The sequence below is a fragment of the Emydura macquarii genome, unplaced genomic scaffold (genome assembly GCF_026122565.2).
Source record: "Emydura macquarii macquarii isolate MOO-44397 ecotype Brisbane River unplaced genomic scaffold, CSIRO-AGI_Emac_v2 contig_2846, whole genome shotgun sequence".
Classification (NCBI taxonomy): domain Eukaryota; kingdom Metazoa; phylum Chordata; order Testudines; family Chelidae; genus Emydura; species Emydura macquarii.
The window spans coordinates 2,009,724-2,026,671 of NW_027132983.1; the positions used below are offsets into that span (position 1 = coordinate 2,009,724).

At 47.1% G+C, this 16,948-nt stretch overlaps 1 protein-coding gene across 3 annotated transcripts in view; it reads left to right on the top strand.

The window, feature by feature from the left end:
- Positions 1 to 16,948, top strand: part of STAB1 (stabilin 1) — a 94,375-nt gene that overhangs the window by 53,948 nt on the left and 23,479 nt on the right. For all 3 annotated transcript variants that reach the window (XM_067568074.1, XM_067568076.1, XM_067568075.1), the window contains exons 37-47: positions 4,851 to 4,946; positions 7,329 to 7,524; positions 7,810 to 7,905; positions 9,243 to 9,288; positions 10,608 to 10,687; positions 11,903 to 12,028; positions 12,653 to 12,726; positions 13,125 to 13,199; positions 15,280 to 15,399; positions 16,319 to 16,366; positions 16,501 to 16,584. In XM_067568074.1, the coding sequence (XP_067424175.1) occupies positions 4,851 to 4,946; positions 7,329 to 7,524; positions 7,810 to 7,905; positions 9,243 to 9,288; positions 10,608 to 10,687; positions 11,903 to 12,028; positions 12,653 to 12,726; positions 13,125 to 13,199; positions 15,280 to 15,399; positions 16,319 to 16,366; positions 16,501 to 16,584 (1,041 nt within the window). The remainder of the gene's footprint in view (positions 1 to 4,850; positions 4,947 to 7,328; positions 7,525 to 7,809; positions 7,906 to 9,242; positions 9,289 to 10,607; positions 10,688 to 11,902; positions 12,029 to 12,652; positions 12,727 to 13,124; positions 13,200 to 15,279; positions 15,400 to 16,318; positions 16,367 to 16,500; positions 16,585 to 16,948) is intronic.

Here is a 16,948-nt window from a genome sequence, read left to right on the forward strand (position 1 = left end):
ACAAAGCCCATAAAGACCATTCCTCGGACGAGGAATCGGACCCAGGGGAGGGATCCTCCACGGGTGCCCCCAGTCGTTGTGGGGGGGCGGGGGGGAACAGCCACAGGTCGCACCTTGGCAGTCCTCCTCCTCCTCTCCAGACAAGGCAGTCTCCAGAGACCACATGACGCCACTGAGAGATTTCAGGGTGCACCAGGAGCTGCTTAAGAGGGTGGCCTCTAACTTACAGCTGGAGCTCCAGGAGCTAGTGGAGGACGAGGATACCCTCTTCAACGTGCTGGGGGCAGAGGCCCCAGCAAGGGTGGTTCTGCCTATCCATGACAGGGCCCTTAAAATTGCCAAGGCCCTGTGGCAAACCCCCGCCTCGGTCACCCCTACATCGAAGGGGGCTGAGAAAAAGTACTATGTCTCGGCTGAGGGGTTTGAGTTTCTGTTCACCCACCCGACCCCGGGAACTCTGATGGTTGATGCGGCCAACGAGCGGGACAGACAAGGTCATCCGGGGTCCACTCCCAGAAACAAGGACAATAAGAAACTGGACTTGTTTGGGAGAGAGGTTTATTCAATGGCAGCCCTGCAGTTGAGGATTGCCAACCACCAGGTCCTACTGGGCAGGTACAGTTTTAACTTGTGGGACTCCCTCAGGTGGTTCGCTGAGGCCCTGCCCCAAGACTAGGCTGCAGACTTCGCCACTGTCCTGGACGAAGGAATTACAGTGACTAGGGCGGTGCTACAAATGTCCAGTGACGCTGCAGACTCGGTGAGTAGAGCAATGGCCTCTGCCATCGCCATGAGGCGGTGCTCGTGGCTGCAGTCCTCAGGGCTGTCGCAGGAGGTGCAGCAGTCCTTTCAGTATCTCCCCTTTGATGAGTCAGGCCTGTTTTTGGATTGGACCGATGCAAAGCTGCACCATCTTAAAGATTCCAGGGCCACGCTTCGCTCCCTGGGCCTGTACACACCCCAGACTTCCAGGTGACAGCCATGGCCCAGGCACAGCAGCAGCCAAGGCCCCCGCCTAGGCCCTTCCAGCACTATAGGGGCAGGGACAGAAACAGGGGGTTTAGAAGGCGGAATCAGCCCCCAGCTCGTCCTCAGCCTCACAGGGCAAGGGGTTGGGCAATCGAAAAGGGCAGTTTTGATGGTGTGCCCGAGGTGCCCCTACCGCCTCCCTGGATCCACCCTGCCTCTTCCTAGACAGATTAAGATCCTTCTATGCTGAATGGGCAGCATCACGTCAGACAGTTGGGTCCTCAGGATAGTCTTTTGGGCTACACCCTACAATTCACATCTATCCCCCTAAACCTTCCCCCCCGTCCCTCTTTAGGGACCCTTCCCACAAGCAACTCCTCTTGCAGGAGGTGGACACTCTCCTCAATCTAGAAGTGGTGGAAATGGTCCCTCAAGGCAGAAGGGGGCAAGGGTTTTATTTGAGGTAATTCCTCATCCCCAAGTCAAAGGAGGGGTCTGAGGCCCATATTAGACCTGCATCATCTAAACAAATACATCACACGACTCAGGTTTTGCATGGTTTCCTCTAGCCTCCATTATCCCTTCCCTGGATCCAGGAGACTGGTATGCCGCCCTTGACCTGAAGGAAGCATAGTGTCATGTGTCTATCCTCCCCAGCCACAGGCGTTTCCTCCATTTCACAGTGGCTGGTTCCCATTACCAATTTACGGCCCTACCCTTTGGCCTCTCGTCGGCCCCGAGGGTATTCACCAAATGCATGGCGGTAGTGGCTGCCCACCTGAGATGAAGAGGTGTGCAAATCTTCCCTTACCTGGACGACCGGCTGATCAAGGGCAGGTCCAGGTCTCCTGTGTAGGACAGCGTGACCCTCACTTGCTTCACGTGCAGCAGGCTGGGACTGCTCATAAACAAGCAGAAGTCCACACTAACCCCGGTGCAGCGCATAGAATTCATTGGGGCCACCCTGGATGCTTCCCAGGCCTGAGCCTTCCTTCCTCAACCACGGTTCGAGATGATGGTCTCTATCATCTCCCAGCTGCACTGGTGCCCCACAACAACAGTCAGGCGCTGCCTATGGCTGTTATGCCACGTGGCAGCCTGCATGTACGTAGCAAGCCTGGTTCGCCTGAGGCTCAGGCCACTTCAGGTGTGGTTGGCCTCAGCATATGTGCTAAGCAGACACCCCTTGGACTGGGTGGTCACGGTTCCCCCACCAGTCCTAGCCTCCCTAAACTGGTGGCGGACTCCCAGGGCAGTGATGAAGGGTGCGTCCCATTCAGGGAACTGGTCCCGTCAGTCACCCTAATCTCCGATGCCTCGGATGTGGGATGGGGAGCCCACATCAGCGCCAGCCTAGGCACTCAGGGACTCTGGGTGGGAGAGGAGAGGCGCCTGCACATCAACGTGAAGGAGCTCAGGGCCATTCGCCTAGCGTGCAAGGTGTTCCTCCAATTCCTGACGGGCAGGGTGGTGCAGGTGCTGACGGACAACACTGCAGCCATGTTTTATATAAACAGGCAGGGGGAAGCGCACTCCTCAGCCCTCTGCCAGGAAGCTATCTGCCTGTGGGACTTCGCTGTGAGGCACGACTTCCACCTGACTGCCTTTCGCCTCCCGGGAGTGAGGAATGACAAGGCGGATCACCTCAGCAGGTCATTTCTACCCTGCCACGACTGGTCACTGCACTTGGAGGTTGTGACTTTGATCTTCCAGAACTGGGGTGTTCCCCAACTGGACTTATTCGCGTCGGCCTGGAATACAAAGTGCCCGAGGTTCTGCTCGCTCCGCGAGGCCGGATCGATATCCAACACATTCCTCATCAACTGGATGGGAGCCCTCATATACGCGTTTCCACCCATTCCGCTCCTTCCCAAAGTCCTGTTGAAAATCAAGAGGGACAGGACAGATGTCATACTCATCGCCCTGGCCAGACCAAGACAGCATTAGTTCAGCATGCTGCTGGACCTTTCGATCGGCCCTGCTCATGAAGCTCCCAAGACAGCATGACCTTCTCTCCCAGGACCATGGTCGCCTGTTGCACCCGAACCTGGACGCCCTGCACCTCACGGCCTGGAGGCTCTGTGGCTGACGGAGGGAGAGAGAGCCTGCTCGGTGCAGGTCCAACAAGTCCTGCTGGGCAGCAGGAAACCTTCAACACAGGTTATGTATTGGGCTAAGTGGAGGTGGTTTACCTGTTGGGTGGAGTCCAGGGGTATTCCGCCAAGCCTCTCTATTCAAGTGATCCTGGAGTATCTGCTCCAGCTAAAGCTTCAGGGTCTGGCGCTAGCCTCCCTGAGAGTTCACCTGGCGGCCATTTGGCCTTCCATCAGCCGCTAGAGGGGAGATCCCTGTTGTCCCACCCCATGTCGGTCAGGTTCCTCAAGGGGGTGGAGAGGTTTTATCCGCAGGTCCATGACCCGGTGCCTCCCTGGGATCTCAACCTGGTCCTCTTCAGACTCACAGGGCCCCCCTTTGAACCCATGGCTTCATGCCCTCTGTTCATACTTTCATGGAAGGTTGCCTTCCTGGTGGCCATTACCTCAGCTAGGAGGGTCTTCAAGATTAGGGCCTTAACCTCGGAGCCCCTTTATACAATATTCTATAAGGACAAGGTGCAGTTGAGACCTCATCCAGCCTTCCTGCCCGAGGTGGCTTCCCAATTTCATTGTAACCAAGATATTTTTCTCCCTGTGTTCTTTCCCAAACCACATGGTTCGGAGGAGGAGAGGAGATGGCATTCGCTGGACATGAGATGAGCCCTGGCCTTCTACATCGAGAAGACAAAGCCATTCCAGAAATCGGCGCAGCTCTTCGTCGCAGTGGTGGACCGGATGAAAGGCTCACCTGTCTCCACCCAGCGCATCTCCTTGTGGATTACATCGTGCATCAAGTGCTGCTATGACCAGGCGAGGATGCCGCTTCCGGGAACCATCACAGTGCACTCAGCCAGAGCTCAGGCCTCGTCTTCAGCCTTCCCGGAGAGAGTGCCCCTGCAGGACATCTGCAAAGCTGCCACCTGGTCGTCGGTGCACACCTTCGCAGTCCACTATGCCATCATCCAGCAGGTGAGAGAGGACGCTGGATTTGGCAGAGCCATACTGAGGGCAGCTCACCGGTAACTCTGGCTCACCATCAAAGGTAATGCTTGTTAATCACCTGTAGTGGAATGGACATGAGCAATCACTCGAAGAAGAAAACAAGGTTACTTACCAGTAACTGATGTTCTTCAAGATGTGTTGCTCATGTCCATTCCACAACCCACCCCTTGTCCCCGCTTCCGGAGTTGGCAGAAAGAAGGGACTGAGGGGGCGTAGGGCCAGCAGTGCCTCATATACCACAGCATACGCGTGGGACTCCAGGGGGCAACAGAGCCAGCCCTACGGGATCAGCTAAGGGGAAAAAAGTTCTGGGAACCATGCACGGTGGCGTGCACTCACCTATAGTGGAATGGACATGAGCAACACATCTCGAAGAACATCAGTTACTGGTAAGTAACCTTGTTTTTTTCAGTGTGACAAGTGCTTGTAAAGAGAAAAATAATCAAGTCCTTCCTGCTGGTGGCAGTACTGCATTACACAGTGGTGCTATTGGTTTATCTAGTTCATTACATGCCAAAAAGCATGCTAAGCGCTTTCTCCTTGACAGACAAATGTATTGGTCTTATGGAAATGAAAACTGAGGATTTTAGTCATCTGGAATAACTACACATCAGGGTCTGGGATGCCGGTTTGCTCTCAGCTCTGGCATTCCTGAATTCTTATTGCCATTCTTGCTGATAGGATAAATAGTGTTGTACTTTTGTTTCCCCAGTGCATTGGTTGGCTATGATATATGCTTGCTTTGTTGGGTTATAATATATTTTTTTTTATTTTTATCTGAAGGAAACTAACAGAGAAGAGAAGATGCCACACTGTGTACTTAAGACTGGATTGTCAAAAGGAGTTGGTTGTTATTTCACCTGTGTTAAAGTTTCCTTAGTAAGTTAAGATTTTGATGTACATTGACAATAATATTCAGACTGGAAAGGACAAATCTTATGGCGTTTTCATAAAAGTAGGTATCTGTGCCATTGTTTTGGCCAGAACTGGTCTTGAAAAAAACAAACTTGTAGACATTTCTGTACATCTGACAGAGCTTTTGTTCCATTGGTGGTTTTTGTTACAGTTTTCCAAATCTTCATATATGATTATTACCCCCTTTTGGACCTGAGATGTTAGTCAAAATTTGGGGCTCTGTGGATGTTTCAGTCGGGAGTAGAAATTGAAGGAGTCTGGTATTTTCTTTAATGTAGTTTTGCTTATGTACAAAGTTCTGTGTGTTTGAATGCAATTGGAATCAAATAGCAGGAAACACCTTTTTTTGCTCACAGCACCAAAATAAGTCTTTTAGCCTGCACTCTGATCCAAAAACCTCTTCCTAGGTTTCTTTCAGGGTCAGACACCATGTTTTCAACTGCTCCTTCAGGCTCTCTCTCTGTTCTTCTCTCTTCTCCCTTCCCGCCCCAAAAACACATACCCAAAACAATACTCAGGAAAGCTCCTGGATGGGTTCACACAAACCCTTTTGTTTTCAGTGGACTTAGGTTTACAGTTACATTAACTGTAGGGGGAGTTCCCACCTACCTACCAGTCTCAATGGGGTTTTAACTCAACCCATAACAAGATTTTACTCAGCCATAACAATATGTTGTTGTCTAATGTGTAAATTTTTGAAAACTAAATTGTTCTGTTTTGGGGAAAGATTCCAACGTGTGACTAATCTGACCAATCAAAATTGACAATACAAAAAATGAAAACAAAAGAAAAATCCCTGGAATATCCAATAGGTACTTTTTATCTTTTCATTTGTTGCCACTGAAAAATTGTAAACAGAAACATTTCCAAGTAATTTAAATGATTTTTCAAAAATACTTAGTTTGGTGCGATCCTTTTTGTTTCTAAAGAAATTTGGCAAAGTCCTGTTCTCTTGAATGGAGCAGAAACAAACAGCATGTAGTTGTTTTGTTCTCTTTCCTAGTCTGCCTCTCCAGTGAGTTTCGTGCCCAAGAAGCTCTGTCTCTGCTCCCTCTCTGGGCCATGCTCACTACTTCTCTGTTCTCTCCCTTTCTGCTAGCTTTTTCTGTCTAGTCTAACACACAACTCACCAGGCAATTCTCTAGCCCTGGCATTTGCAATGAGTTCCAGGGAAACCCATCAGAGCACATGGGTTGGCCCTGCTCAGTGATAGCCATCATGCCCTGGGTCTTGGGCAGTAGCCTCTTATTGTTTGCAGCTATCACTACAGAAAGGGGTATTTAATTGCTCCTTCCTTTTTAGTTTAGCACACCCATCACCTTTAACGAGACCTGTGATTATCCATAGATCAAAGATCTGCTTGATGGTAGCTGTTAACACCATCTAGCATAACAATATTTTCAACTGGAAAGTGTCCATACATCCTATTTACGTCTATGCACCTTCCAATGTGTGTCCAACACATATGTCCAGACTGTTTTCTTCTGAGTGACAGGATAGCTTTGCTTTTGGATAAATTCCTGGTTATTTCTTCCATTCTACTCTGATTATTAATTCTCTCTAAAAACATTTTTTTCTGACCTCCAGCGGCGCTGTGTTTTTTCTGGTCTTAAATTTGTTATCCCTTGTTTTAGTGTCTCACCCTCATAAAGTGCCAAATTCTGATCCCAGTTACGTTAATTGAAATAATTACTCCAGATTTACACTATTATAACCAAGTTCTGAAACTAGTACAGGTGGTTCAGTGGCATCCATCTTTTCTATAATCTGGTTTTTGAGTTCCACAATTCTACCCCCTCTTTACAATGAATAAATGTCTAGCTATTTTCTGTACTTGCTGTACATACTTACTTATGTGCACTTATGGAGGCAATATTTTATTTTTATTTATATAATTCATTTTAATATCTGGTTGCTAAACAGTAACTAGAGACTGTGTCTTGATTTTCTTGCATGTAGTGCTTCCTATAGACCCAAGTGAAAGGTATTGAAATGGAATGCCAGATCATAAAAACTACAATGGTTTTTTTCTGTCAAAGCAGGATTAACAGATATGCTATTTTCAACTCTACTACAATCTTTAATAAACTTAGCAGCTGCTATCAATTAACGTGTGTGTGTGTGTGTAAGTAAAATATACACATGCATGTGGATATATGAGACAAGTCTAACAGCATGTTTGCTGCTGGCATGTCATCATAACCAGCATTTATCAAACGATAAAATGAATATTGTAGCTACCTAAATGAAGTACATGGACCAAAGCAAGATGACTTTTGATAATGTAGCATTTTCTATCCTTTGAGTTTGAGATGCCTTACTCCAGCCTGTTGTCCGTTCCCAAAGGTGTCTGTCTGCTGTCCAGGTTACTATGGGCATATGTGTGAGCTGTGCCCAGGGAAGCCAGGCAGCTTGTGTTCTGGGAACGGAGTGTGCCAGGACGGCATTACGGGCAGTGGGGAGTGTCGCTGTCATGAAGGCTTCCACGGCACAGCCTGTGAAATGTGTGAAGTGGGCAGATACGGAGAAGATTGTAAATCAGGTGATCACAGTTGCTATTGAAACTTGGAACTGCCATTGAACTCACCCAGAGAAGAATGAGCTATTGCCTGAACTATACCTGTGTTGTGGATACCAGAGAACTTCCGTTCCCGGGCCTTTTAATCTGGCACTGCTCACACAAGCACTGACATTCCCTTAATGTTTTTCTTAAAGAAACTAAAACTTGATCCCTCAAATGTAGCAATGTATCAATTTACGAACTGCCTAACTTCTCTTTGCTCAGTAGAGCTCGCTGGTTTGACAGTGAGGTGGTATTTCTCCACAGCATGCACTTGCAGAAATGGAATCTGTAATGACGGATTGCAGGGAAACGGGAGCTGTGAATGTTTCCAAGGCTGGGAAGGCGTCACCTGCAACAGAAGTAAGTGACTGAAAGAGGCCGTGTAAAATTGTCTTTTCACAGAGGCAGGGTGACTGCTGAGCGTGGCTTGCTTTTGTCAGTTTGTGATACAGCTAAAAATTTCAGTGACCCTGACTGGTAGTTTTTGGTGGGTTTTCTTCCCCCTTTTGCACCATATGACGACACTGGGTGATTGTGACTGAGTTTTGCTTTCAGGTCATTTGAATCTGAAACTGAAAGCAAAACTTTGGGTAGTTAGGCACGAGAAGAGAAATACACACTCCAAAGCAAATCAAACTAGAAGAAATGGTTGGCATGACAACCCCCTTCAAATTGTAACAACCAATATATTCTGGAGTATATATAATGGATATGGAGATATAAAATGTATCCGAGGTAGTTAGGGTTTTTCCATTAATGCAGCAAATCCTAATCAATTTATTCCCTCATATTCCACTCTGTCAGTGTGATCTCATGTTAGAATTTCAGGGTATCTAAAGCTCAGTTTCCCCTTTGCCACAGAGCATGGTAAAAAGACTCCTAGCTAAACCAAGCTGAGCATAGTTCCTATTACTTGGTTGCAAAGACTGGACGTTTTGGTTCTGAGAATCCCAATATCTCAGTATTTGTTTATTCCTTTTCTTCTCATGGATCCATTTATGGGGCCAGCATAACACACAATCTGTTGTTCTTGTTGAACGTCCACTACCCATATACTGAAGCACCATAAAAAAGATGTGGGGTCAAATTTTCACACATGCCCAAGTGACTTAGGAGCCTAAAGTCTCATTGAAGTCAATGGGAGCTGGGACCTAGGTCTCTTAGGTGCTTTTGAAAATTTTACCCCAGATCATGCATTGTTTGGGCCCAAAATGTCTTTGAAGCATTCATTAAAAATAAAAGCCAGTGAAAAATACAAATATTTTAAATACAAAAACTAGACATGTCTATCTTATAGTCTGAATAAGGACAGATCCCTAGGTACACTTCCAGTTTGCTGTTCTAGTGGAACTGTTGTCTGCAGATCAGTAAGGGTCCTTATACAAGTCTCATTTGTAGTGGTTTGTGGACTATGCAGATAGGACGTAATTCATCTCTTTGCAGGAGCCAGTTCTTTCTACCATTTACATCCCCTGTAAGCCCCATTATGAGGTCTTAAGGGTGCATAGGCCTTGAGCTGATGCTTCTGCACCTGCACAGGGGTGAATTTCCTGCTCTGTGGGTCCAAATATGAATTGGAACTCCACACTGTTTGGGATGAATCCATTTTAAGTCTATTTTAAAGGCCCTAGACAGCTGAAATGGTGTAGCTACTACTAGACTGGAAAGTAAAGCTATATTAACGTTTTTTCCTGCAGGAATTGGGATTGATCTATGTAATAACGCTTGCCACCTGATGGCCAAGTAAGTACAATCTTGGTGCCAAGAACATAACAAGGAAACTGTGTGTTTCTGGCTGTTTTACATGGACTTGACTTTGCGTCTGTGAAAACATGGAAGGTTGGTGTGGGGAACTGAACCCTATATATTAATTAAGACCTGTATAATTATTTGCTCCACCATTTGAACTCATCTTGCATTTAATGCCCCTATTCTTTCTCTGGAGGAGTGCGTGTGTATGTATGTCCATATATAAACCCTTCCCAAGCACGATCAGTGGTGTGGAGACATTAGAAGACAGACTGCTCCTAAGATGAATCATGCTTCATTTGCAGGCAAATTAATCTCAAATTACATCCCCCTTCTAGAAATGAGACCAGCAACTGGGTTGAAATTAAGAACTGAAAAACGCTGCCTCACTGAGCTCTGAGCAGGGTTTGGCTGGTACCGGATGACACACACTCTGTTAAAATGTGGCAAGTTGGCGCTAACGTTAAGTAGGCTTCCCAGTATTAAAATGAAGATCTTTGTAGGGTTTGAGGATGGGGGTGTTGCACATATTCAGTGAACTTTTAAGTACAGGTGACAGGTGCTAGACTGAACAGGCCCAGGTAAGACAGCAGCAATGCCAGTTTCCCCCACTGGCGACCAGCCGTCCCATTAAGGAGCCTGTACAGTGACCTGGAGGGGGACCACCTCTAGGAGTAAAAAGTTCATCCAGTCTACATGCTCGGTCATTTCTTGGCCCCTCTGCTGATATTTCTGACAGTAAGGCTAAGCAGTGCCTATTGAATCCGTGTTTTTGAGATGGAGACTCACTGGCTTGCTAGGAACAGGCTGAAACCACCTCACTTCACATGTGCACCAGAAAGGTATCCGATAGTAAAGACTTTCTATCCCTGTTGACCTGGGCCAGGTTAAAAACAGTGACTGAGGCTATGGAGCCCTATCGCCCGTCAGCTGAGCTTTTCAGTCCCCTATAGCTTCAGTCTATCTCTGACGTACTGTAATGGAATAAGGCAACCTTCTTTAATGCAGCTCCAGGGTCTACAAATATATAGAATGTTTTTCAAAATCCCAGGTTGCTTCATGCTCTAAGCACAGCACTCTCTTTTTGTTAACTATCCCTTGCAGCTATTATCCTGTGCATGAAGTATGGGACATTGTAAAGAAAAACTTAACTGCTTGATATTTTTCTCATATTCTATCTAATTCACTTCTTATCGTAGTATCTTGCTGCCATAGTAGCTATATTTAGCATCCTGTAATACTGAAGTCGATCACCCAGTGTGAGATTAAGGCGAGGATGCCATTGTTCACTCTCTCTTCCTTGATCATTTCAGTTGCATTAATGGCTCTGTAGATTCCCTGCCTACTTGCTCCTGCTCTGCTGGATATACTGGGAATGGAACATATTGCTCAGGTATTTCCAACACACACATGCAGGGTTTCCAAGGGCGCTCGAGTGCCGGCACAGGCTACACAAATAAGCGATAAACCAAGTTTTCTTGCTTTCCTAGCTGTAAGATTCTATTTTTGGTTTGTAAAAGCATTGCAAGGTTGAATGCATGCTGAAACATTATGAAGGGCAGGATCATGCAAACCCTGCTGCCCCAAAGTGCAGAACTCCTATTCACTTTTGTTTGGAGGGCTTCCAGGATGGGATCCAATGCGACCCTTTGGATGTGTCTAGAACTAAGAGGGAACCATTCTTATTGCTCAAGTGGATAAAGGGGAATGGCATGAGAATGAACTGTTATTTTCAGAATAGTTCCAAACACAGCAGACGTTCCACAGATTGTGCTGATAGACCAGGTCCATAGACTGTACCTTCTTAGATTGTATAGAATTTTAGTCTCGTATTTGACCCTGTCCTGCTGCGTTGCTCAGTAATTACTACTGAAACAAGACCCTCTAGGACAAACACAATTTATAACATCCCCTCCAAAAAAAATCCAAACCTAACCCAGGACACCAGGGGGTTTAAAGATACACAACCTGCTAGATATCAAAAGCAAAAAGATTTAGAAGTATAATGTTCTATGAGAATCACATTGCTTTTTCTGACATAATTTGTAATTATGCAAAGAGCAGACACTTTAAGCAATCAATTCCAAGCTAATAAAATTATGGTGCTAACGAATGTAATAGCTCGCCTTTGGTATTGACCTCACCAGAGTCATTGTACGGACAAAAATGCTTTCGTTTAATCAGGAAGGCTGATTATTTTCTGGCACAGTTTGTAGCTATTCACACAGTGAGTACTTCAGAGCAATCAGTTGTTAGCTAATCAAATTCTTATACCAATGAATTTGATAGCACAGCAGTGTCAATAGCACCTTTACTAGTAACCTGTGTCTATAAAGGAGCTTTAGCTTCATCAGAAACAATCTTTGATTAAAAATGGTTTTATAATTTTTGTTAAAACAAAATCTTTCTGGGGAAAAAACCAAAAGCTTTAAAGCCCAGGAATAAAGCTTCAGCTCTTAGAAACATTTTTTTCTTCCTTGGAGCCTGAGTAAAATTGCATGAAGTTCATTATTTGCAAAACACAGTATTTGCAATGCCATCCATCGGGGTGAATATGCCATGCTTCATATGTATCCATTGTCTTTTTCTATGTTATTTTTGGTCACAGAAATAGATCCATGTGCTGTTGATAATGGCGGCTGCTCCGTGTATGCAACATGTACTAAAGTCTCAGCTGGAGAGAATACCTGCACTTGTATGGAAGGCTATACTGGAGATGGGACTTTGTGCCAGGGTGAGCGAGTGCTCTGATGCACGTTTTGACAGCAGTGCTTTACAAGGAGGGGAACTGTTAAATCACCCGAAAGCCAAAGGTTCCACATATCTTTAGCAGCGTCAATTTGTGAGAAAGTTATAAAAGCAAATCTAGTGTTGGTTAAAACAGGGAAAAGCGTTAATACTGCTATTCAGCACTTATGTCACTGCACAACTTGAAACCACTTTATAAACTTGTAAGGATTATTGCCCTATTTTATAGCAGGGGAGTCCAAGACACACAGAAGTGCCATGGCTTTCACAAGCCATGCAGCAAGTCGAAGGCAGACCTTGGATTAGAACTCAGGAGTTCCTTGTTCCCCGCCATGTGCTCTAAACCACTCAGCTGACACTGCTGCTCACACAAGACAGGATTTTTCAAGCAAATTTTCAAGATCAAAGAGGATGTGATGAATGGAACTTTTTGTGGCTTCCCCATCACTAAACTCTCATGGGTTACTGGTGTGAGGAGTTGCCTCTGTGCCATTATATCTCCAGGTGGAGAGAGCTCTGTTTGCTATTTCTCTGTCATGTTTTTCACTCATTAGTCACCTCCTGCTTTGGGTTGCTGCTGTGTTAACATGGATCTAATCTCTTAATGCAGAAATTGATGGCTGTCTAGAGGACAAAGAGCCTTGCCCCAGAAATGCGGAGTGCATTAAAATAGGCCCAAATTTGGTAAGCAAATCCTTTCCTCAGATCAGTTCACAAATCATTTTCTTTTTTAAGATATTGGAAATCTTTCCCTTGTGAATCTTTTTTTACTAAAATTTGGCATTTCTTTCCTTTCATAGGGAAGGATTTACTTGTAACTCAGTGATAACTAGAGGGGGGCTCTTTGTCTGAGAGCTGGTAACTGCATACTGGCCTATATAAACTGCTGGCCAAAGGCTTGGGAATTTCTTAGGTGATTTCTAAATAACCAAGACTTGGTTATTCATGAATGAACAGAGTGCTCCCTCAAACTATTATATGAAGTATGCTGTCCCTCTTCTCACTGCTTTGTCCTGCTTGGCTACTGTACATTTTCATTATTGTTTTTAGCTCTACAAAATAGCTTTGTTTTCCTTCCACAGGTTGCCTGCAACTGTCTTCCTGGCTACAGTGGAGATGGCATGACACAATGTGACCCCATCAATCTTTGCAATGAGGTTTGTCTGCATGTTCCTCTAACTACTGTCAAAGGACTAAACTCTTAAACTTCCCTCCTTGCAAACCTTTATTAGGCTGAGTCGTTCAAAGTTATCCAGCAAGCGGGAGTTCAGAACGAGCTCACTTGTTATGTTATGCATTTAAGATGCATGCTAATGCCAGACTGCACTTCAGTGATTCGTTGCTTCCTGTCCACTAGACAGGCTGCTTGGCCTCTGGAGTGGGGTAGTGATGTTGATCCAGTTCTAGTGCGTATAGATTCCCACGGTCCAGAGACAAACAGCTTCACAACTTGCATTAAACCAGCACTCTTATGGCAGCCTCAGCTCCCTGGAGGTGGAACTCTCCCTCAGGTTTGAGACATACTGGTGGAGAAACTTGCCTCGTCTTCGTCATGTGATGGTCCCTAGGTGGATTCCAGATGTGGGTGCGCGTGCGCCAGAGCTTTAAGAGACTCTGTGGGTCGACGCCACTCCGGTTCCCTCTTACCCTAGTCGGAACCCCTGGGCCTTCGTGCTTAGTTCTCTAAGAGAACTTGTCTATTTTTTTTTTTTGCCATTTGTGCATGTGTGTGTATAGTTCCAGTAGTTACTCCAGGATTCCCCCAGTTGGACTTCTTCCCTTCCCCTCCCGGGGCTCCCCCTGCTTCCCGAGGACTATGCCCCGGCAAGCCGACTTCAAAAGCTGCGTTTCGTGCCAATGCTCCTCTGTGAGTGACAAACACAACGCTGTCTGCATTGCATCAGTGAGGCTCACATCATCACCCGTCACTCCATTTGCCACTTATTTCCACCTCGGACACCTGATAGTGGAGGCTATATGCCCATGTGTGCAGTTGGATGTGGGAGCAGCAGATCTGCCAGAGGAGCGATGCCCGTCACTGCTGTGAGCGCTCCCCCAGTCTCTCCTCGTGTGCCAGCGCCCGCAATACTGCTGCATCTACCAAAGCCTCACCACGAGCATAAGAAGCATGGACCTGGGCACAAGGGCAGCTCCCCGACAGGGGCTGCCTCTAAACGCAGGGGTGCCTCCCCGAGTCGCGCCAGGTCGGGTGAGAAGTTGTGTATTGACCTGGTTGCTCCACCTCCTAAGAAGCTTTGTGTTCGGAGCAGAAGTCCAAGCACCGCCATGAATCGCCAGCACCACCTCCAGCCAGGCCCACCAGTCTGCCGCCTTCGCCTCCGGCACTGGCAACACTGCCTGGCCGATCCAGACTCTCGCACCCAGTCCCCCGTATGCCGGGCTGCCTGTCTCCACTGATACCCCCGGCCAAGCTGATGCTGCTGTACGCTGGCTCCCCTTGGTGACCTGGCTCCCCACTTGACTTGGGGCTCCCATCTCCAGTGGATGAATCTCTCCTGCTCGTGCAGAGCCCTGCTTCGCTGCGCCTCATACCAACAGCCGTGCCCCTGCCAGAACCATCCTTGGCATCTGAGTGGTCCTCTGAGCCACCCCCTCATTCTCTCCTGCCGATGTATGGCTCTCCTGCCGAGACGTGGTATCGCTATCCTGGGGCACGCTGCTGCCCAGCGACCTGTATGCTTGGCCCTACTGCCCGCTTGGGACCCCTACTGAGACCATGGGTTGCTGTCATTACCACACCACCGGCCATCCCCCACCCTCCCTGCCCCACCCTCCCTCCATGAGGCGCCTCAGGACATCATGGCACAGCTGGTTCTCTCTGGAACCTTCTTGTCTCCAGACAAAGTACTCGTTCCGCCTTCCCTTTCCCTTCCGGACAGCCCCAACCAGCGTCATGTCCTGCTTCCATTATTTTTCTTCATCACTAAGTCCTTCAGAGCAGTCTTATTCAAATGGCTTTTCCTCTGGTGGGCCAGGTATAGTTCTTTCTCTCAGAGCAGTGTTTGCCAGTGGGGTGGAAGAAAACTTGAGGAAAATGCTAATAGAATAGTGAGTTTCAGCAAGAGAACATGGGCCTAGAGGGCAAAACATAAGGTCAGAGGCTGCCTTGAGTCAGGTGCAGGCGTGAAGAAGTGGAAGTTCCACTGTTAACTGGTAGGTAACCTTTCAGACGGCGAGCTGTGCAGCTAATTGTGATGCTCTTACTTTTCCTGCCAGAATAATGGAGGCTGTAGTCGATTTGGCTTCTGCAAGTACACTGGACCTGGGACTCGAAACTGCTCCTGTGGTTGGGGCTATGTTGGAGATGGATTCATCTGCAGAGGCAAAGTGTATCAGGTAGATAAAGTGCATTCAGACAGGATTGTGTTTGAACGGGCACTAGGCGGGGTGAACTACTTCCTCCCCTGAAGCAGCCCAGCAGGAAATAAGCAGGATACTGACCTCTTGTGGCCTGGAAACTTTTCAGGATTGGGAAATGCATGAAAGGCCCAGAAAGATTAGGAATACATTTAGTCCTGGCCAGGAGTCACTTGGGATACTAGCCAGGAGAAAGCAGAAACAAGCCACTGTGTCCAGGAAGCAAGCAGTAAAATGCGGCTCCACTTTGAAAAGTGTGGCACCTGGGGCGCCATGGGTGGGTGTGACTTCCAGCACCGTTGTGTCCAGGGAACAAATAAAAAGAATGTGCAATGTTAGCTCCAAGTATCAATTACGGGTGTTGTGACGGAACAATGTGCCCGGCTCAAGTCTTGTGTGTCGTAGCTGGAGATATCAGTGTTGCTGGCACAGGCTAATGCAGCGTGGGGACGTGTGGCTGTTCCACAGGCAATTCTGGGAAAAAAGAGATGGCCCAAATGCCAAGCCTGGTAAAATCCCTGAGTTAACGCCTCCTCAGACAGCTGTCATGAAGGGGGTGTCTGCATTAGCCTTTTGCCCCTAATCTTTCTCTGGCTACCACAGATAGGTGGTAGCAGCAGGTGGGTTCTGGTGCAGGTTTTCTACCAGCATTTAACCCCAGTGTTGTCAGACCCTGCTCAGAACATTGGCTGTAGCAAGGGTAGGAAATACTAGGAAAACAAGCTTAGTGTGGTCAAGGGACCTGAGTCTCGGTGGGGTGAGGAGAGCACCCTGGAGTTCAGTGGCAAGGTCAGTTTAGTGAGCTGATGGGGGGGGGTTTTCTCTGTATCAAACCGTAGAGATTTAAATAGAGACTTGCCATTAACATTAGCTGTTCTGTTTTTTTTTTTTTTTTCAGGAGCTCCTGAGAAGCGAAGCAGCGTCCGCGTTCTTTAAGCAATTACTGGTTGGTGGCAAACAGTAATTATTGTCTAAATGTATTACAACTGCCAGGTGTTTTCTTGAAAAACTCCTGCTAATGATTGTGTTGGGTTTTTGTTTTGCTTTGTTTTTATTCCTGACAATTGCTCCTTGCTTTAGGCCTTCAACATCAAAGAGCTGAGTGGAGATGGTCCTTTCACAGTCTTTGTTCCACATGCGGATTCAATACAGAACAGTACAACGGTAAGCAGCCCCTCCTGGGGGTCCTCTTCTCTGACTCCCTAGCGCTGTTAGTTATTCGGTGTGGCCAGGCTGTGGTGATTACCTTTGAGACGAACTTCTGTTGCCTTAGATTCTATTTAATTGACTTGGGGTCAGAACCGCCCCAAGTTTTTAAGTGTATTCAAATACTGAGATGCTCATTGAATTCTTCCTCAGTCCTTGCTCCTATTCAAGCCAATAGCCTATTTGTAATGTGGTCTCTGCTATAACAGAACCCTGCACTAGGAGGTGCACTGACCATCTTGCCAGCCAGGATTCTCTACTGTCTGGCATCACAATACCATTCGCTTTAGAATTACACATGACCCCAATTCTGGGGTAGAGG